Here is a 23,095-nt window from a genome sequence, read left to right on the forward strand (position 1 = left end):
AATACCTATTGCGCAATCCTCTGTAGAGTGAGTTTGTCATCATGGTCACAAGAGTATCGGGTTTCAAGAGGGAAGGGGGGGGTTAGAGAGAGAGAGAGAGGAGAGAGAGAAGAGAGAGAGAGAGAAAGAGAGAGAGAGAGAGAGAGAGAGAGAGAGAGAGAGAGAGAGAGAGAGGTACAGTAAGATACAGTAGATTACAGTACAGTAAGATACAGTACAGCAAGGTACAGCATAGTACAGTACAATACGGTACAGCAAGGTACAGTAGAGTACAGCAAAGTACAGTACAATACGGTACAGCAAGGTACAGTAGAGTACAGCAAAGTACAGTACAATACGGTACAGTCAGGTACAGTAGAGTAAGATACAGTAGATTACAGTACAGTAAGATACAGTACAGCAAGGTACAGCATAGTACAGTACAATACGGTACAGCAAGGTACAGTAGAGTACAGCAAAGTACAGTACAATACGGTACAGCAAGGTACAGTAGAGTACAGCAAAGTACAGTACAATACGGTACAGTCAGGTACAGTAGAGTAAAGCAAAGTACAGTAAGGTAAGGTAAAGTAGAGTACAGTACAATACGGTACAGTAAGATACAGTAGATTACAGTACAGTAAGATACAGTACAGCAAGGTACAGCATAGTACAGTACAATACGGTACAGCAAGGTACAGTAGAGTACAGCAAAGTACAGTACAATACGGTACAGCAAGGTACAGTAGAGTACAGCAAAGTACAGTACAATACGGTACAGTCAGGTACAGTAGAGTAAAGCAAAGTACAGTAAGGTAAAGTAGAGTACAGTGCAATACGGTACAGTACAGTACAGTACAGTACAGTACAGCAAAGTACAGTACAGTACAATACGGTACAGTCAGGTACAGTAGAGTAAAGCAAAGTACAGTAAGGTAAAGTAGAGTACAGTGCAATACGGTACAGTACAGTACAGTACAGTACAGCAAAGTACAGTACAGTACAATACGGTACAGTCAGGTACAGTAGTGTACAGCAAAGTACAGTAAGGTAAAGTAGAGTACAGTAGAGTACAGCAAAGTACAGTAAGGTAAAGTAGAGTACAGTAGAGTACAGTTCAGGTTCAGGTTCAGGTTCGGTTTATTAGTCAAATGCGTATCCATACAAGTACAGACAAACAATGAAATGCTTGTGCCAAGAGCACTCTCCGCCTTATTGCACACAAAACAATACGACAACAACAGGTCACCCAGGACAACCCAAAAAAACAACAAAACAACCATACAGTGTGACAGTGTACAGTTTAAAAACTGCGTATTGCACATGACTACCTACGTCTCGCTTCCATCTCTTCGTTAAGCAACCTGATTGCTTGAGCATAAAAACTATTACTGAAACGGGTGGTGTGAGATTTGATGCTCTGGTAACGTTTTTTTGAAGGGAGGAGATAGAACAGGGAATGGGCGGGATGACAGCTGTCCTTTAAGATGTTCTCTGTCTTTTTCTTACAGCGTGTGTTATAGATTGTGTGTAGCTGTGGTAATTCTGTGCCAATGATTTTGGCAGCTCTCTTCACAATTCTCTGTAACTGTTTACTGTCTTGAGCAGTCACGTTACCAAACCACACTGTTATGCATCCTGTCAATACACTTTCTATGGTACAGCGATAGAAATTAACAAGAGCCTTGGTGCTTAGGCCAAATCTCCTGAGGCGCCGCAGAAAGTACAATCGCTGCTGCGCTTTCTTAAGGATACCTTCGCTGTTTTGAGACCATGTGAGTGAGTTTGTTATGTGAACACCCAGGAATTTGAAACTGTCCACTATGTCTACAGGTGAACCATTTATGGTTACGGGACTGTGATTGACTTCAGATTTCCTAAAGTCAACGATGATCTCTTTTGTTTTACTAACATTTAGAGAGAGATTGTTATTCTGGCACCATAGGGTTAGCTCTTCAATTTCCCTCCTATAGGCCCTCTCATCATCGTTGGATATTAGTCCTATAACCGTGGTGTCATCTGCAAATACAGCAAAGTACAGTAAGGTAAAGTAGAGCACAGTAGAGTACAGGACAGTAAGGTAAAGTAGAGTATAGTAGAGTACATTAAAGTACAGTACAGTAAGGTAAAGTAGAGTACATTAAAGTACAGTAAGGTAAAGTAAGGTACAGTAGAGTACATTAAAGTACAGGACAGTAAGGTAAAGTAGAGTACAGTAGAGTACATTAAAGTACATTAATGTACAAAGTACAATACAGTAAGGTACAGTAGAGTACAGTACAGTAAGGTACAGTAGAGTACATTAAAGTACAGTACAGTAAGGTACAGTAGAGTACATTAAAGTACAGTACAGTAAGGTACAGTAGAGTACATTAAAGTACAGTACAGTAAGGTACAGTAGAGTACAGTAGAGTACAGTAAAGTACAGTACAGTAGAGTACAGTAAAGTACAGTACAGTAAGTGGATGGATGGATGTGGATGGATGCATGGATGGATGGATGGATGGATGGATGGATGGATGGATGGATGGATGTGGATGGATGGATGGATGGATCGATGGATGGATGGATGGATCGATGCATGGATGTGGATGGATGGATGGATGGATGGATGCATGGATGGATGGATGGATGGATGCGAATGGATGGATGTGGATGGATGGATGTGGATGGGTGGATGGATGTGGATGGATGGATGGATGGATGTGGATGGATGTGGATGGATGGATGTGGATGGATGGATGGATGGATGGACAGACAGACAGACAGATGGATGGATGGATGTGGATGGATGGATGGATGTGGATGGATGGATGCATGGATGGATGTGGATGGATGTGGATGGATGGATGGATGTGGATGGGTGGATGTGGATGGATGGATGCATGGATGGATGGATGTGGATGGATGGATGGATGGATGTGGTTGGATGCATGGATGGATGGATGGATGGATGTGGATGGATGGATGGATGGATGGATGGATGTGTGGATGGATGGATGGATGGATGGATGGATGGATGGATGTGGATTGATGGATGTGGATGGATGGATGGATGTGTGGATGGATGGATGGATGTGGATGGATGGATGTGGATGGATGGATGGATGGATGTGGGTGGATCACTGCTGCAACGTAGCTGTGAGCGCCTGCGAAGCAGGCGCGATCTCTAGATGTGAGCGGCCCGAAGGGCCGCGAACCTCTAGTTATATCAATACAAGTTGGCTATACCAGTGGTTCTCAAACTTTTTTCATGTCAAGGACCCCCAAATTGACACTTATTAGCCCGCAGGACCCCCATTTGAAAATACAGGGACCCCCATAAGAGAAGATTTGTACGTCAAGGACCCCCAGTTTGACATGTCACATGCATTAGGCTATGGACCCCCATTTAATGGCATTTCTATCTTTGAGACCCCACTTTATATAAAATCAATGTTGATTTAACCCTGAGAGTGTAGCCTACAGCTCATAAGGGTCCATTTGGTTCCTATAACAATAATAGCTGGGGACCCACCCACCCACTTTGAGAACCAATAGACTATGCCACTTTCCCCCCCCCCTATCTGTGTTTATTGTTAGTATTTTTCCTTCATGCCTTTTGTTATACTTTAGTCATTCCTCATTGTGCAGTGCACTGTCTCACTAGGTCGTAGGCCTACTGGTTTTCTTTCTTTGTATTTAATGCAGCACAATTAGTATAAAGCCATTCACAAAATGCTTAGTCAGTTGATTAGTCTGTATAAAATGTGTCCATCACTGTTACAGTATGTTTGTACTGTATCCACTGTGCATGCATCAAGTAGACTCCAGAGCTGACACTGGCTTTTAATGCTACTCTTGGCTTCTAATCATCTTTGATGAGTTAGACCAAATGCAACAGCTGGTATCATGTTTTGCCAAATGCAACAGCTTTGTTTCTTCACTTCAATGAGTTGGTTACAATCCATGCAGAGTCTATGGTCAGTTGACCCTTTTCTCTCGCTGTCCAGTCTGTCAGCTTCAGGAAACGATGAACAATATGCTTGTTGTGTCTCTTCTGTCATTTGAGCCATATTCCTTTGGTCATACACCCAGTGTTTTACTTGGAAACATTAAGCTCATTTAGAACAATAATCCAGCTCACCCTTTTGCTAATTTTCTCAGTGCAGACCGGTCGGCTTTGTTATGGCCGATTTTATGTTTTCTTATACATTTCCTTGCAGCCTCAGACAATTGACTTGAAGTTGACTCAAGTTCTTATTGTTTGAGATTTCCTGTTTTCCATTGCGGGAGCAACAGGGATTGCTCTAGGCCACAAGTTTTATTCTCAATAGGTGAAACTGTATCACATGACCTGTGCAATGACCAACAGAGCATAAATCCCAAATTGAAAACCAACCATAATGCGTAAATGTTGTGCTGTTGGCTCAGCAAGCTCGGGTTAAAAAGCTAAAGAATCCTAATGATTGCAGGCAGGTTCGAATTGTTTAGTCTGCACATTGAGAGCAAACAAAGGGCCTTGGCGCCCATAGCTGGCTCAGGTCCTTAGGGTCCCCTTGACCACAGTAAAGAGCAGATCACCTTGAGAGGGCCTTATTGTTTCCACGCGCGTGCGGACGCACGCACGCACGCACGCACGCACGCACGCACGCACGCACGCACGCACGCACGCACACGCACACACACACACACACACACACACACACACACACACACACACACACACACACACACACACACACACACACACACACACACACAGCCTGGCATGTCTGGTTTCCAGGTTAATACACACACACATGCAAAGAAATTGAAGTTATTTTGTAACAAACCATAATAAACCTTTCTTCTCATTGTTCAAATTGAACCTATGGCTACAGAATGGACGATGAGCCAGCCATGCTCCAGAAGAAGGACAAACAGAGGAGTGTAGAGAGAAAGGGTCAGACAAATAGTGTGCGCTGCTGAAACAACATAGAACAGACTCTTCTTGGATGGGATGTCAAAAGAGAAAACATCAAATGATGGGTCAACACAGATGCTTCAACCTCTGCAACAACGCAGCCAGAGTTAAAGTTAGTATGAGACAGTTGCACACAGTAAAACATCATAGTTGTTGTAACTCTGAGTGAACAAAAATGGGTACAATCAGAGTTACTGTCCATGCAGAGAAGGATCTTTAGTGTGTGTTTGTGTGTCTGGGACAAAGACAGATGGACAGAAAAGAAGGAGAGTTAAAGAGTCTGCAATAACACTTAATGCAACAACATACTATGTGCATGTGTGTGCACATGTCCAGTAAAGGTGCACACATGTTTACTGTGTGTGTGTGTGTGTGTGTGTGTGTGTGTGTGTGTGTGTGTGTGTGTGTGTGTGTGTGTGTGTGTGTGTGTGTGTGTGTAAGAAGTTGTCTCAGAGGGGATATGCAGGGTGGGGACCTGGCTCTGCACTCCACAGACATGAGCCATTGTGTCCAGAAGGCTTTGTTGTCTCGTAGTAATTACTACAAACCTTGTTTGTTGTGAGAGTGATGGCTGCTGATTATTGCGCTTGCTTTTGGATGACACTCGAGGACAAAAGACACAGCTCTCTGGCTCCATCGCTGAGCCAAAGGACACAATAATGTCTTCCTAATGGGCCAGTCAGTGCGACTATATATCAAACAATCAAAAATACATTTACAGATGTTGCCAAATAGAGATGGGTGAGACCAGTTTCTATGCAGTTTCCTGAGGTAAGATGAGGCACAGTGATAACTATTATAAGGCACTTGATCTCAACCTGTGGTCCGCAGTGCGACCACCAGGTGTACTTGAGGGGTTTCCAGGGGGTTCCCCAGGTGATTGATTGTTAGGAACCCAAAAAAAAGAACCAAAATGGAGCCTTTAGGGGCCCCCACACCAAGCACTATAATAACGATAACTATGAAAAATTTAGTCAAATCATAATAACTCAAATTGGAGTCCACACCACAGCTATAACAAAAACAAGAGTGAACAAATATAGATATAGTTATAGTGCTTAGTGTGCACGGTTACGGCGTGTCTGTTTGGTTCTATTTGTACATGCATGAACACTGAGCATTTTACAGTAGATTAGGACCCATGGGAAAGAAATCATATGAAATGGGGATCCGTGGCCTAGTGCAAAACATCTAGTGTAATTAAGTTTTTTAATTACGGTAAGATTTATATATGATTTTCTTATTTTTCCTTAAAAATAAATCACAGATTTATCTTCCCAATGAAGGCTGTACAGGGCACTATTTACAGAAGCACACCGCCAGACATGTTTCGTGGTTAGTGTCACTTAAGTTGTGGTTTCAGTGGCAGAGCTCGTAGTGGGTTGTGTGGGAAGGCAAAGAGAGGCGGGAGGTGTTTGAGACTTTGTGAGAAAGTTTGTATTAAATTCCCATTTCCCCTCATTGTGTGTTGATCTGGCAGGACTCCACACGCACTGATCCCTCTGGACCCTGGGAGTCTGTGTGAGGGTGCCGCTCACACCTCTCACTCAGCCCCCTGAGACCCCCAACCCACTCACACACCCCCAGACCCACTACCACTACTTCCTTCACCGTGTTGTCTGATAAGGAAACACATCATCATGGAGCATGGAGTGTCTAGTGTGGTGTGGTGTGTACAGTATGTGTGACCACTCACAGTAAAATCACCAGTGCAGTGTTCCTTTAATGCCCAGTTACTGGGGATTTGTGTGTGTGAGTGTGAGTGTGCGTTTGCGTGTGCGCATGCGCGTGTATACAAGCTTGCAATTTTGCATGCTTATACAATTTTTTTACAGTGAAAATTAGGAGATATTAGAAAAGGTTTACAAGTATTTATGAGAATTAACTGCATCGTATTTTGAACCTTGCCAGAGAAAAGCACATCGGATTTCCTTATAGATATACACGTACAAACTGTGCAAATCTTCCCCTTATTAATCCAATAGCCTAGTTGTTTACGCTCTCCTATAGCTTATCTGTCATCTGAGTGTTTCAAAAACAAGGAGCTTTCCAACACTACATGGTGACGTGCTGACAAGTCCAAGCACTTATCATCTCCACCGCATGTTTCCCACATAGGTCAGTGGAATAAGGCGGTCATCGGACCCTGCCCCCATGGAGTGTTCAGCCATAGTCCTATGGATTAAACCAAGGGCACATCAAGTTTCCCCACAATCGAATGTAATTCTGATGACTTTAATTGCTGAGATCACGAAATGCATAATTATAACTGAGAAAATATTGATTAAATAATTCAAACTGAGATAAATTAAATAATTTTGTGAGAATGTTTATTAAATAATTCTAACTGAGAGAATGTAGCTGAACTATTAAGTTAGCGAATGTCTGTCCGTCCGCCGCCTGACCGTCTGTCTGCATGCTGACATCACTGATACTAAACAGTGTTGCCACCATGGTAACAGCTGCATGCTGAAACAATGCCCAAATGACGTCACTGACTGACATCACTACAGTGCCCAAATCACAGACGGTGTGTACAGTCATATACTGTGCACATCCCCGGGCACAGGACTAGTCAAGCTAAAATATTTCAAGAAAAATATTTCAAATATTGCTTTACAAAAATTCATCTGCCCTTATGTTTCACAGGATTCTTTTCCTTGATGATTGTGAGTCGGTATCAACAGGGGTGTTATTTGTTTCCGTTGTTAAATGTGGACCTGTAAAGCCCTTTGAGACTGTATTAGTAACAGTGATTAAAAACTCCCATACCTGCTAGGGGAAGTAAAACAATGTGCAAACACAGCAGCAAGATTCGTGAGCTACTGTGATAAGAGAAGGATATCAAATGGAACCCAACCACCTTAAAAACCATTGTATATATATCACTGCTCTGCCTGCACGTTACCGTGATGCATGAAAACTGTTTTCACCTGTACATATTTTGTTCTGATTGTTCTGATTGTATTGTATTGTGTACACTTCTGCTTTGGCAATGTAAACATATGTTTTCTCATGCCAATAAAGCCCTTTGAATTGAATTGAATTGAATTGATTAAGAGCTATACGAATAAATGTGACTTGTATACTAGTAGCAGTTTCTTTTTTTCTTTTGATAAAAACCTGCTGTTTTACATTTGACCCACATTGTATTCTTAAATCTTCTAGTAAATCTTATGAACAGTAGTACCCATGAGTCAATATTAGTGCTACTTACGTTTCACTATGACGACTAAGCAAAGAGGAAACAGACTCATAGCCACACTGTTATTCCTTATGCAAAGAGGCCCAGATCTGTGAATGGAGAAGAATGAAGGTACTTTTGAAGTATATGTAACAACTTTATGAATGAGAATAAACCAAGGTCTAATTCCCTCCTGGGTCAGATTAAGATGAAGCATATAGACTGGGATCAGAATCCAGCAGGATGTTTGGTTTTGTCTCTTGGCCTTTGCCATTTTGACGTCCTCCTCTGTCCCCCAGCTTTCCTGTCACTTTCCACTGACACTATCCCATAAAGCAGAACTTCAATGAAAGTAATCTTAAGGAGAGAAAGGTTTTGGACAGATGAGTTGACACATATACGGTGATGGAATGTTGTGAACATGTGTATTAATGTATTGGCGGGCAGGGTGAACAGGATGTGAGAATGGCAGTGTGAAAGCCGACTGTATAACAAACATACGTTGATGAGTGATACACATAGTAGTACAGAGTGGGTCTTATGGCTTGCTACACAGGAAACATAGTACAGCACATCAACACTGAGGGTGTTAGAGAGTGCATACTGCTTATGCATAGGTTGGATTGTGAGATACTGGGACCCTGGTCACACTGGCTTGCAGCCAAAACAACACAATAAGTAAAGCCAACTCAACAGGATTTACAGCACACAATTGTCAGCAACAGCTGGCCACCTCCTCATCTCTGATCAGAAATGTCCCCTCTCAACTGTAGTCATACATTCTGCCGTAAGGTTTCAACCATCAAAAACCTAAAACATAACCTCTACACGCTACACTACAAGACTACAAGAACATCACCAGATCAGATTCTGTCCCACCATGAATCGAGGATTACCAAACTAACGGGTCTACAAGACCCAGGCCCAGGGGTTCAAGAGCTCATTTGCCAGATTCACTGCAGACCTACAGTATGGCAAATATTATATTATTAATTATTAATAAAATAGAGAAGCTTATGTGGGCTACAAATGTAAATTCCCATTAGATTAATATAAGTATAGAAAATGGTCGATTGAGGGCACTATTAAAGTCTGTGAACTGTAGACAAAGGTCACAAGTGAGATCCCGATGGTCAATCTATCCATGATCTTGACAGCTGCTCTCATGCTAAATGGAGCACCACCAGACAGTGATCACACCCACACCCTTACCCTGTGAGGTGTAAGTAAACATGTGCTTTCAGTAAAGGGACATAAACCACTTTTAATGAGGAACATTTACCTCCATTTTTGCACACTGGCACATTACATTTAGCAAAACATTAAAGTTGTACCATGTAACTTTTTTTATAAAACAAATCTTAAAAATTGTCCTAACTGTTAAATCGCTAAAGTTTTAGAACACCCACTCCGTGAATTTCAGCCTGTAAAGCCTTCTCTATATATGTAAACTGCGATCCTTGCCGGGGACCGGATCTCGCGCCAAAATTGCGTCATCACACTACCGGCCAATCACAGCGAGGGTTATACAACTGCCGGCCAATCACAGCGCATCTTGAAGTGGGGTCGCTATGGCAGCCATATTTGTTGTCGCCCGTTTGTACCATCCCTTCTCTAGGTAATTTCGCCTACAAGGCAGGGTGAAGGAGTCTGTATCTCTGGAATTACTGAACGCACAGGAACAAGGGACCCCTCAAAAGATAGATCTCAGCGAGGTGGAGGCAGACGCGGGGGTCTGAAGGTACGAAAAACGGCCGAAAGACGCGGACGCGACCGCGGTTTGCTATAGGGCTAATGACCACTAGTTGGGCATCTTACACAGTATAGCTTTAAGGGAATGAAACTCAAAAATGTAATAAGGGTCAGGCCATGAGATGGCATTAAAAGTTACAAATAAAATCTTAATGGTAGGGTAAAGTGATATCTTTTGGTTCAAATTAAATAGTTTTCTGTTTTTCTGCACGAAACATTCTGATTATGTTTCGTAATAGGGGTCTCCCTGTCTCTGCAGCTCTTTAATTAACAGAAAATAAAGTTTCAGGTGGGTTTCCAATCATCAATTAACCAGGAAAGAGCACCCATTTATCGGCTCAAAATGTATTGTTACAGTTAGAATTGTGTTTGCACACCTAATTTCTTTGTGTAATCACTTCCAATTTCACTTCTTTACTCTGTATCCTGCGCTAATTCTCTCTCCTCCCCATCAGAATATAAAGTTAGTTAAGATCAGTCCTACAGGAGACGTGTAGTGAAGTGAAATGGGAATAATATTCTTCTGGTTTCAGTTAAAGGATAGGAGCAGAAATTGGACCCTATTCAGTGTATCTTGATGGTTTTTGTGTGTTTACAACTTGATTGATCTAATCCTGAATATATTCCTGAGAAGATAAAAACATGTCTGATTGAGTTTGTAGAAGTGTCTCATAAAGTTTAGGCTGGGATCAATTAAGAAAAGCTTTTTGGCAACAGAGCTGACATTGTTGATAAAGAGAATTTGAGAATGTAAGTGCTCTGGGCCAGATCATTTACAGTTAGTTCAATTGACAGCAATTATTTGACATCCAGCTAAGGGGAAGAAAATTGGGTTGTACCTAAAATTTTAACCGGGCAATCCACAAGTTTACCAACTACAAAACAAAATGATATCAAATGCGATAAACCACTTCAAAGCAGTTCCAGATATTTGTATGCCAACCCACTGTGATAATGATAATGATTGATAATAATAATTTATTGTATGAATATTATGATTAATGGTGTTAAATGCTGCAATCACGTTCAACAAAAGAAGTATGTCAAAATAATGATGTAATAATTGTTAGTCGATCAATGTAACATATTTGAAAATCAGCAAAATAGTCCTCCCGCCAAGGTATGACACACACACACACACACACACACACACACACACACACACACACACACACACACACACACACACACACACACACACACACGTACAGCACACACGCGCGCGCACACACACACACACACACACACACACACACACACACACACACACACACACACACGTGTGCGCGGGCGCACACACACACGCACACGCACATACTGTAAATCGTGCAGTATGGCTTTTAGAACAGGACGCATGTGAGAGAGGCCCCCAGTGTACAAACACACCATGTAGCCTACATAGCTTTAGGGGGTGATAAAAAGCGAGTTTACTGTTTGGACAGTTTTCTCACTCACCATGAATCAAGTAATCCCACTGGAAAGAACACTTCCCCTCCATCCTTCCCTTTTCCTCTGGCTCCACAGCAGTCTTATCTCCGTTACAACGTGTTGGCCCAAGAAGTCTTGCTACAGCCTACAGCCATACAACATTTTGGCCCAATGGATAGTAACAGCACTGGCCTCAGTGGGGACAGGAATGAACAAGTGGTACAAATCTGGGTAGATATAGGCTAATGTTGAAAGCTAATTATGATAAAAACGTGAGTGGTTGAAATTGTTTCAGAGAATTCGATAATCTAATGGCCTCAAAGTCATGCCCATGTAATGTGGAATTTGCGATGCATGCAATTTGAGCAATTGGCAACACGTCAGATTGTATTGCAATTTGCTGCAATATCAAACGTTTCTCCTCAGTGGCTGGAGCAATTGATCTGAAATCGCATCACCATTAGCATATGAACACACCTGACATAACTGTGAAGCCCGTTTGTCACTTTCACGAATCATATGCTGTATATTAGCATTTTTATGGTGTATCTATATCTATTCTGCATCTAGCATGAGGCAACATGTTTAACCAGCTCTGTGTGTGTGTGTGTGTGTGTGTGTGTGTGTGTGTGTGTGTGTGTGTGTGTGTGTGTGTGTGTGCGTGCAGGCGGGTGGGCGGGTGGGGGGGGACTGGGGTTGTCTGGCCCTGTTACAGATGTTGTCCAAAAATCATGCAGATCGGTAAACAGTAGACTATCTCTATAGCCATTAAACGAAACGGGTATTTCTTACATTGATGCTCCTACATATTATCATGCAAGCACCAGTTAAAGTTACTTTCCATCCCTCATATACTGTGTGCACAGTGCACACCCCATAAAGAGCCTCACAGACGAAACGCGATGTTGGATCCGATCAGATCTCGTGCCCGGGGGTTTATCGGTGTTCATTTCAAACGACAGTCTTGAATTCGGGCCCGGTATATCCCGCTGTGCCAAGTGAAATATCTCAGACCATTACAAATGAGACCGACGTCTCGCGATTCTAGCCACCCACGATCTCGGGGGGGGTGGTGCCATGAGAGACACGACTAGATGGTTCTCAACCTGTGGATCGGGACCCACAGGGGTACAAGATGTACAGAAAGGGTTCCTTTAAGATGAAACCATGTTTACATACATATATTCTAAGGAAATGGGTTGTGATTTTATAATATTAAAATGACGAAATTAAACAAATATATTCGCTATCTAACGTTCGCACATTGCTGACCATACTACTGTGTCAAAACTCCAGGGCAAAAATCCACTCGTCCGAGACAGTTTGCCCTCCTGGCCCCCAAGTTGTGGAATAAACTCCCTGTCGCACTTAGAACAACGGACTCACTCGCTAGCTTTCGCCGTGGACTGAAGACTCACCTTTTCAGACTCCACCTAAACCCTTAGCACTACAGAAAAAGAATCAATGAATACATGAAGCTAGTTAGCATTTGTTTTTGTTTTTTAGGTTTTTTTCAGAACTTTGATTATATTGTGTTTTTTTTTTTTTAGATAGATATCCATTTGCATTTGTTATATTGTTGATGATGTACTGACATATTATCTTGTTTATTATTGTGATGTTATCTGCTTATTGTAAGTCGCTTTGGATTAAAAGCGTCTGCTAAATGCCTAAACTGTAAACTGTAAACTGTATAAGTGTATTTGCCCTTCAACTATAAAATATATATTGTTTTTTATGAGACATCCATTGTAATTAGGCTATGCTCCCAAATCCATTTTATTACCTTCTGTTCGCATATGCAATGAGTCCCGCAGTGCTGCCAATCTGTTGAAGGTGAAAATCATGGAGGTTTTTTAGCGAGGTGAAACGCCATCAAAAGCCACCTCGAAGATGCAGGTTGGAACGTCATTTATATGGAGCGTGTATCACATTATCTGCGGGGATGGGTGACATAAAGTAGCCTACTGGAAATGTGCATCAAATGACAGTGCCGTCGAGCGCTGATCAGCTGCTTTTTTTCCTTTTCTTTTTTTGCGCAGCCTCTTAACAATTAAGGCACGCATGGTGCTTTCTTCAGTGGCAGTGCTACTAATTAAATATTAAAACGGCGAAATTAAACAAATATATTCGCTATAGTCTATAATAAAGAGTCTCTCTCTCTCTCTCTCCCTCTCTCTCTCTGTCTGTGCGATATTTGTAGCTAATAATGCAGTAGGCCTATTGATACTTTTACTTAAGTAAAGAATTGGAGTACTTTTTCCATCACTGCTCAAATTAACTGTTCATCAGCGTGAATGTGTGAATGAGTGTGTACATGTGTGCTTTATGTATGCATGTATCCTTATCCAGCAAGGAGTGTGTGAGAATTCAGTGGACATCAATTGGACAAACATAATTAGGGCACAGCAACATGTTATTACCTGACCTCGCTACAGTCTGTCCATCTGTCCCTCACTGGAAAGAAAACACGGCCATGCTCAATTATGCACTGTCGTACGATGGTGTCGCGATCTGAAAATAGCAGATCTACAAGATCACAATGTGTTGTGTCTGCGAATGCATTGTGAGGTTGTAGATCAGCTACTTTCGGTGCATGACACAGCGTACGACAAAGTATAAATCGGGCTGGTGAAAGACGGGTCGTCCCACAGCTGTTGTCCAGGGTGAAGGTGGGGCACTGGCAGAGAGGATGGGGGTCCATGAGTCCACCACCAGGCCCCCATCATGATGAACCCGGACGTTGACACAACCCCACCCCCCCAGGACGGTGATGGATGTTGATGTCTGCTGGTTCAGGTGTAGTCAACAGGTACTTTACTGCACATTGTGACCCCCTGCCCACACTTGCCCACTCACACCTAGTACAAACCCCACTAATGATGTTATGAAAAGCCTGAGGAAGTGCAAACCATAATAGGTGCCATAATAGGTGGTCTATGTGTTTCTGAGATTCTCGATGATACAGGATTGCAAGCAATAGCATGATTAGAAAAATCTGACTAAAGAGGGATTGAGGGTTTTATAACATACAGTACATTGTGAAGGTTTTGCAGTTATTGTCCTAATAAATGTTACCGGGCCATAACCTTGACATACTGCACTTGTTGTATGATGTAAAAACACTACTACTTCCTCTACTATCTGTCTATGTCTGAGTCACGAGCATGATTCCATTAATGACTGCAGCTTGGGTTTGAATTTTATCATAATTTTGAGCACAGTTTCCAAAGATAACCTAAATATTTGAAGAAGGCCTGGAGCACAATATTGATGAGAGGAAAGTTTAATAGATGATAATTTAACTAACATTTCTACTAGATGATTCTTACAAACAATTATCTTCATCAGCATTAAACTTTCCTATCAACTCTAGACCTCTTCTTCTACTCCTCTTGGTAGGTTTGCATTTTAGAATTTCGTCTAACAAAGGTGGCAATTATTTGACTGTTAAAGTATTTGTAGAGAAACATTGATGATCTTTTGTTGTGCACTTTCTTTTATTTATTTATTTGTTTGTTTAGATTGTTCTGTCTTTATTGATAGTATGCAGTAAACTGACAGGAAATAGGGAGAGAGAGAGATGAGGAGTGACACACAGCAAAGGTTGTCAGGATCGGGACTCGAACCTGTGACAACGCTGTCTGTCTGCATTGCAGCCTAGGTGCCCGGCCGGACCGCTGTGCCAGTGGCCCGGGCCTGTTGGGCACTTTCTGAGGCCACACACAGAACAGCTGGCTTTTCCATTATGTTATTATTATTAAGTATGTTACAGTAGGTCAGAAAATCCTGATCTCTCCCTTTGGAATATCAATATGAATATCAAAGGAAATCAAGGGAGTGGTGCTCAATCCAGCCAACGAGTCTCTGGAATATTACAAGGGTTTTAAGGAAGTTGAATAACACCCTCGGAGCCCCGCGCTGAAAGGAAAAACGAGAACTGCTGCAACAGAGATTTTGTGCATGTGTGAGTGCAGGGTTGATCACAGAAGCCCCGGAAGCAGGATTTGACAGAGCATTACCTCGGGAATTATAGTGATAGAGCGGGCTGGTGAAAAAGTGAGAGTTAGAGAACGTAGCGAGAGATGGATGAGTTCTGTTTACTTGTCTGTTGCAGCTAGAGAACTTGGAGCCACATTCAGGAAGAGGTGCTGCTGCTGGAGGCTGATATGTGTGTGAAGGAAGTCAAAGGAGCGCGGGGCAGGAATCACCCCACGGGCCCCCACGCACATACAGGAAAAAGCCTTTGGAGGGGGTACGGTGGTGTGGAACTGGGGGGCAGAGGGGCTCGGCTCCTGTCTGATGGTCTGTTTGCTCAACGTTCACATAATATACACCTATACAATAAACTCCCCAGGACATGGTCTGCACTACAGTTTCCACCAGCCAGCGGACAAGAGAAGCATCACCGTAGACGAATGGGGCCAACGAATTGTCCCCACCATGCATTGCACCAACAAACAAAACAGCTACATGGATTATTAGGCTACTGGTTATCTGTGAAGAAAACATCTATGCCTTTTCTTTCTATGATTAACATGCAGGGCCGTGCTTAGCGATTTGGAGGCCCCAGGCAAACCCCAGTTTGAGGCCCCTGGGTCGGGAGCCATATGCGGGTCGCGGACCAATTTCTAGGGGTCGCGAATAAATACTCCCTTATGTTTTGTTTCCTATATTTTAGCTTTTAATTATTTGAAAATATATATATATATATTTTTTTTAATAACACAAGTTTAATAGCCTATAAACTCTAGCACTTTTTCAAAAGAATTCCAGAGAAAATAATAACAGGAGGAGGGAGAAAACAGGGGTTGGGTGTTTTACTCAGGGACACTGCAACACATTGCTAACCTGGCCTGGAATCGTACCTGTGACAACCAGGGATCTGGTTCCCTTGGCAGGCTCACTAACCACTCAGCTATGGATGGCCACAATGTTTGACATATAGAACATAAAGAATGAGCTTCAACTTCTCTCACCAGAAGCAACTTACACAGGACAGGTAAAGTAATAAGAATAAGAATACTGAGTTAAACATTACATTACATGACCATGTTAACAGCCTTTTGTTAAGGGCCCTTTTACTATTTATATATGAGGGTATTGAGAGCTTGAGTTTGAGAGCTGGTGGGGCACCAAATGAATTTGGGGGCCCTCAAAACGTTAAATATAAATATATACAGTATAAATCTTGTTTATATTTTTAAGGAGACTAAAGTAACTTGTGACATTAAAGCTCTTTTCAGATAATCAGAGCCCATTGTTGCAGCGACAGGCCAACTTCTTTCAGGTGGTAATTAGCTGCATGTCTGTGGCAGAAATGTCATCTAAGGATGGTTGCTTCATGTTAAATAACACACTTCAGCTCAAGTTTCATACACTATTAAACCTATGAATTGAATCAGTGTTATTACTTATAGTGTTTTAAAAAAAAACGTAATTTTAATAAGAATAAGAATAACTTTTAAGTGCATGTTTTGCAGTGGTTTTCAAAGACAAAGTTTGTCTCACAGGACAGTCAGTGGGTTAAGGCTATACATATCCATTCGAAGTTAAACACATACATTACATGACTATGTTAAGGGCCTTTTTACTGTTTATTTATATTTGACGATAACTCATGGAGCCCCCTGGGTGTTTCTGTTTGAGGCGACCGAGTATTTCCCGGTGAATCTGTGCGCAACGGTGGGGGCTTGGGAGTGTGGGGGACACGAATCACTGACTATTGCTGATGATGGAGAGGTTATATAGCTTAGCTTTTATGTATTATGTTATGTAATGTAATCTTGCCGATTTAGTAAGAGACTCGTCGCCAATTGCAAGATATTTAAAAGTTATTTGGGGCCATGATGATATCCTTTCTTCCCACAACAAGGATTTATATTGTCTGTGTTATTGTTTACAACCACAATTATTCACGTGTGGCAAGATCGCGGTTCACTAGTTTTAGTAGGCTATAGACTCGAGGTGGGTGAAGCCTTTTCAGAAGTTAATTTAATGTTTTCCATTTAATGATTTCCTTTATCCTCATCTAATCTTGCGCTAATGCACGCAACTGTTTTTGCCATGTTTTAAGGCCGTGTATGCTTTTCAGAAGTTAATTTAATGTTTTCCATTAAAGGATTTCCTTTATCGTCATCTTCCGCTAATGCACGCAACTGTTTTCGCCAGGTTTTAAGGTCTTATTTTAGTTGTTTCTCATAAGCTCGCAACCCTCCTTGCCCATCGGCCCCCACCTTTGCGCACAGATTCACCGGGAAATACTCGGTCGCCTGTTTGAGAGATTGAGAGGCCCCAAATGGATATATTTGGGCCCCTCAAAATGTTAAATATAAATAAACAGTATACAAACTATGCGTGCCATCTTTAAGAAGCCCCAGTAAACCCTGTGAAAGTATTTCAAGTTAAACATCACATTTCATGTTAAGGCCCTTTTTACCCTTCTTTTATATTGATCTCATCCCGGGCCCCACTTCAAACTATCTGGGGCCCCCAAAATGAAATGGAATTGATACACATATATTATATGTATATATAAATATGGGGGCCCTCAAAACTTTTTTTAAATATAAATATATACACACACTTTAGAAATAATGTATCCATTCCCTGCATCGATCCTTCTTAAAGTTAAAGTAATGTACGTGACATCACAGAACAGACACAAAAGAACCGCTTGGGTAATCAGGACCATTGTTCTCTGGTCACACCTTTGAGAGCCACACTCTTTTCAGATTCTAATGAGCTAATGTTAACCCTCACCCTCACTTCAACTGTTCTCTGTCTCACAGTTGAGAGCTCAACTGGGGCCCCCTGATGGCCATGTTGGTTAAAAAATAAAATAATAATAATAATCTCATGAGGCCCCCAGGCTGTGAGGGGGCCCCAGGCGGCTGCCTAGTTTGCCTGTATGGTAAGCACGGCCCTGTTAACATGGTAGTTATAAGCTGTGAATCATTCATAAGCCAGGGTCAGAACAAAAGCACACACAAAGAGTTACAGGTATTCTTTTTTGTTTTTGTTTTGTTTTCCCGAAAATTGTTTGCTTTTCGGATAATATGGGGCTAAAGCAAAAGTCTATTTAAGAAAGTATTTTTTTGTTTGCTACAGAAATACATGGAATACAGAATGGCTGCTGCAGTGCAGTTTAATGAAGGAGGGCTTAGGTGCTCATGTAAATATACAGTAGATGGTGTGAAAGCCCAGACAGTGTTCCATTCCATGTGTTTATTTTACAGGCTGCCCAAACAAATGGTTTAGAATTGAGGTATTGGCAGGACTAGGCCTACGCTGTGAGACAATACCATTCTGCTTATAATGTATGTACAGACAGGACACCTGCTGACACACACACACACACACACACACACACACACACACACACACACACACACACACACACACACACACACACACACACACACACACACACACACACACACACACACACACAATCATTTTTAAATGCCCTTGTGACAGTACATTTTGTTTAAATTCATGTTATATTTCAGACACAAGAGTTGTCATACACACAATGTTTGAAAATGCAAGAAACTAATGAAAAATGCAGTCCCATAACAATGTATGAGATGAAACCTGACTGCAGAGGGAAGTGACATAAGCCAATCACAGTCTGAGAGCCACTTAGTCCTAAAGCCAGTCACTTCTATGGAGGGTGTGTTGTTATTTTAGTGGGTCCAGTTTACTTCAATGAGTTATTCACTCAGACTATTGTTTTAGCCACGCAGTTAGTTAGTTCACACAGTCATAAAGTCCAACCCAAACAATAAGGGGATAGAAATTACTGATTACCATATCGCTTGGATAAATCATATTTTTTTTTACTCACAGAGGAAGTATTCCTGTTTTGATTTCAACCAAGAAGAGCCTTGAAAGGTTTTGAAGTAACTAAACAAATAATACATTTTAAAGAACCTTCCCCATCTCCTCCTGCTTTGAACTTGTTCTACCAATAGAGTATGCACAACTTATTCATTAATTCATTCATTCCTTCATTCATTTATTATACAAATAGTTTTGAAATGACTTGCCAATGCAGAGAAATGCTTGGTCCTGGCGGGAGGTTTGGACTTTGGACAGAGCAACAGTTCATCACATAGCACATACTTTTTGTATGGAGGGAGAAAGAAATATATTGATTGAGAGAAAAAAAAATCATCTCCCTGGAAAAACAAAACAAAAACAAAATTGAAATCTCTACAGATCAACTTATCTCTAGCTACAGCTGAACACAGCAAACACCTGTCATTTAGTGAGCTGAGAGCCCATCTGTATAAGAAGTCCTTTTTCATGTTATCTAGGAGAGGGTTGAAAGTAGCCTTAAACATCTGTCAAACGTGGGAGTAACTTTAATACCCAGGTACATGGAGCCTGAGAGGGACCAGCGGAATTGAAATTGAGTCAGAGAGCTAAACTAGGATCATTTTTAACTTGATGTCTTTTTATTTGAACTTGACATGAAAGAAGAAGCAAGGGACTGATTTTCCAACTATTGCATGATCGTTTGAAAGACAGACTTTATGTGTTCGCTGATGTGATTTAACAACTGTTACGAGTCTACCCTGTGAAACATTGGATCACCCTATCATCAACTAACCCTCATGTAATTGAATCAATGTTTTCTGATTTTTAGGTAAATGATAGATAAGCAGTTGATCAGATTTTGGTGACCCCATGGCCTTTCTTGTCTTTATAATTGTTTTGCCCCTCTATTGATAGTAAGGGCTCTAAGGATGGCAATGTAGGATAGGATAGTCCAAACTTCTTAGGTCTGTTTGGGTGTAAGGAGCAGCACAGCCTCTAGGGGCTGCTAGCAGGGCTTTTAGACTTTTGTTCATGGATATCCTGCTCGGTTTGAAGCAAGGATGGATGGTTTGTGCACAATTACCAAATGCACATGTTCTAATAGTCGCTTTGTGAGAGGCTATAGAAAAGAAGAGCTATTCCCATGGTACCATACAGTGGGACAGCCTGACACAGTAGCAACCTTGTTTGTTTCACAGCTTTTCCTCAGCAAGCCTCCTGTCCATTGTTAGGTACAGTACACACGGCACGTGTTGTTATTTCCCCCCTCTTAAAAGAATAAAGGGAGATCTTCCCTGGTCTGCAGACGGACCCTGACCTCCAACCCTCATCTTTCCCCTGGCCAAACAAACAGCAAACCTCCCCTGGCATTAAGGAACCCTCCTTCAAGGTCCAATCCTGTACAATCTGTCATATGGATATGGCACCACTTGTGGCATTTTAGTCCTATTATTATTTGTAATGGTTTAAAGAATACTTACTTTTTTTTTACAGACATCTAGGAGAATAAAAGCACAGAGAACAACGCTCATCTCAGTTGTTTTCATAGACTTAAACTTACACTGTGGCCCAAATGGACTGGACACTTCAAAACTGTCCACTCCACATTTCTTCCCTCATGGCAAAAAGCAAAGAGTCCGTGGTATGCATATCCTTCAAGTGCTGCTGAGTTGTCACATTACTGTCCCAGTGCTGTCCTAATCCGTGCCATCTGCCTCAAGACATGCAGCTGGGACATCCTGGTACACATGGCAGAGCAAAGGAAGGAGAGAGAGAGAGAGAGAGAGAGAGAGAGAGAGAGAGAGAGAGAGAGAGAGAGAGAGAGAGAGATGGAGATGCAGACTGCTCTGTGGAGGAGTCAGGAAGTGGCGCTATTGTTTTCAGGGTCACCATTGTTTTCCTCTCAGGGCCAGAGGACTCTATTCTGTTTCCCTCAGGGCTGGACATCTTAACCACACTACAGTGCATCGCCACACACGTTATCTTGTCTGTTTTCCTTTCTCCTTTCAAGGTGGTTTGGTAGATTATCCCAGTTTAGACGAACAAAGACATTCATGTCCAGAGGGAATCCCAAATGACAGTGACTCAAAAAGTCTCTGTCTTACGTACATACAAGTGAGTAAATACGCTGAAACACAGATGCACAGACATGACATGAGCATGTGCTCCCGTGCACATGCACGGAAGAATTGCCCTGTGTTTTTCAATTTTCAAGTGAATAATTGAATAACACATTTCCCTTTTGCAAATAGTCTTATTTATTTTCTTAATGGTAATTTAAACAATATAAAACCAATTAAATTACGTTTGTTATCAGAACTTTTTAATATTTGCAATTGTTAATATATTCATCCAAATTAAAGGTCATTCAGCATAATTTGAGTAGCAAATAATTCATAAAAAATATAAATGAATAGTGATTAATATTAAGATAATTAGTTACATTTACCCCAGGACAGATGCCCCACAGCCACAATTGTAGACAAAATTGACTAGAATAATACTTAAGACAGTTTCTTCCAATGGCAACTCACAAACATGTATATTTAAGACCTGGGTATATTTGCTTTGATATAACAGTCATTCTACCTGGCTTGTTAAAAAAAAAACATTTGCTCACCCATCTGCTTCCCAACTTCACAGCCAGGTGTGGGAGAGGGTAGAACAACTTACCCACTGGGTCATCTTACCCCGTTCTCCCTAATGGAGAAATAGTAGAGTCTACAAATGCAGGCTACAAGCCATATCATTGCCAAGCAACCACAACCCCTTCCTTGTTTGACTAGTTATGAGTGACAGCGTTGCATTCGGACCAGACCTGGCATGCCATTGGATAGAGAGGAAAGAAAGTAGGCGGGAGGGAGCACACCTTAGTTACAAAGTTACCCATTAACTTGTCCTTCTGGGAGGCAAGTGCAGAGCAAGAGCACACCTCATTCAACCTTTGCACAACATGCTAGACCATTTTATAGACAAAGGCAAAACTAATGTAGATAATGTTGCAGACAAATATGAGATCTGACAGAATGAGAGGCAAAATGTGCTGAAGTGAGTTTGAGGAATCTACAGCAACAGGTGATCAGGTAAGGCACCGACCAAAAGCATTGACTAATTTGACTTTATCTGAATCAAACAAAGTTGTCTCTTTAATTGCAAGCCTGATAATTGTGAACCTCATACATGCATCTTTCACTTAAGACATACCGTATATACAGTAAAGTAGACCTGAATGTCATGAGAGTGCTAATTTTCAGTGACAGTAACAGTTGAGTGGAACGTAATGTATACAGTGGTAATCATAATACCATGGGCCTCCATACCCATATGCATCGGTGGCAATACAGTGGCTGCTACAGACCGTAGACTGCTGTAATATAATAAATGAAGTAATGTAGACTTGAACTAGCCAAATGCATTTCCTACAAGTCACCTGTTAGCCACACCATTCCCTGTGCATTCTAATGGCTGAAGAGACTGACATTTTCCAAACATTTACTCATGGTGCAAAGTAGCTCTGGTCCATCGCTTTCACCTCCCGCATTGCTCCCGGTGAAGCTCTGACAGACCCGTCGGGAAACGCATGGACTCGAGATTGTCGGCCCCGCCGAGCGCTCAATACTAGTGAAAATAAACAAAACCGTTTCACTACTCACCAAACCAAAGGTCGTTTTGCGCTGTTGAAAGTCTATTCTCCGCGGTGGTGAACCCCTCAGCACCCCACCTACTCTGTAAAATACATTATTTTTGGCATGAAATAAAGTGCATCCAACTCGACCGCCGCTTATTTCCGGGTTGTGAACCATTGTATCTGCGGTGGCCGCTAGGTGGCCTGAGGTGTGTGCGTTTTATTTCATGACAAAAATAATGTATTTTACAGAGTAGGTGGGGTGCTGAGAGGTTTACCACCGCGGAGAATAGACTTTCAACAACGCAAAACTACCTTTGGTTTGGTGAGTAGTGAAACGGTTTTGTTTATTTTCACT

The 23,095-nt window shown here is 41.7% G+C and overlaps 1 protein-coding gene across 1 annotated transcript in view; it reads left to right on the plus strand.

The window, feature by feature from the left end:
• Positions 1-4,842: 4,842 nt before the first annotated feature.
• Positions 4,843-23,095, plus strand: part of cUnh1orf210 (chromosome Un C1orf210 homolog) — a gene marked incomplete at both ends in the record, with an annotated part of 26,892 nt that continues 8,639 nt past the window's right edge. The window contains one exon of the mRNA XM_080727853.1: positions 4,843-4,903. Coding sequence (XP_080583979.1) covers positions 4,843-4,903 — 61 coding nt within the window. The remainder of the gene's footprint in view (positions 4,904-23,095) is intronic.

This window comes from Nannobrachium achirus (assembly GCF_963921795.1).
Source record: "Nannobrachium achirus genome assembly, chromosome: 1".
Taxonomy (NCBI): domain Eukaryota; kingdom Metazoa; phylum Chordata; class Actinopteri; order Myctophiformes; family Myctophidae; genus Nannobrachium; species Nannobrachium achirus.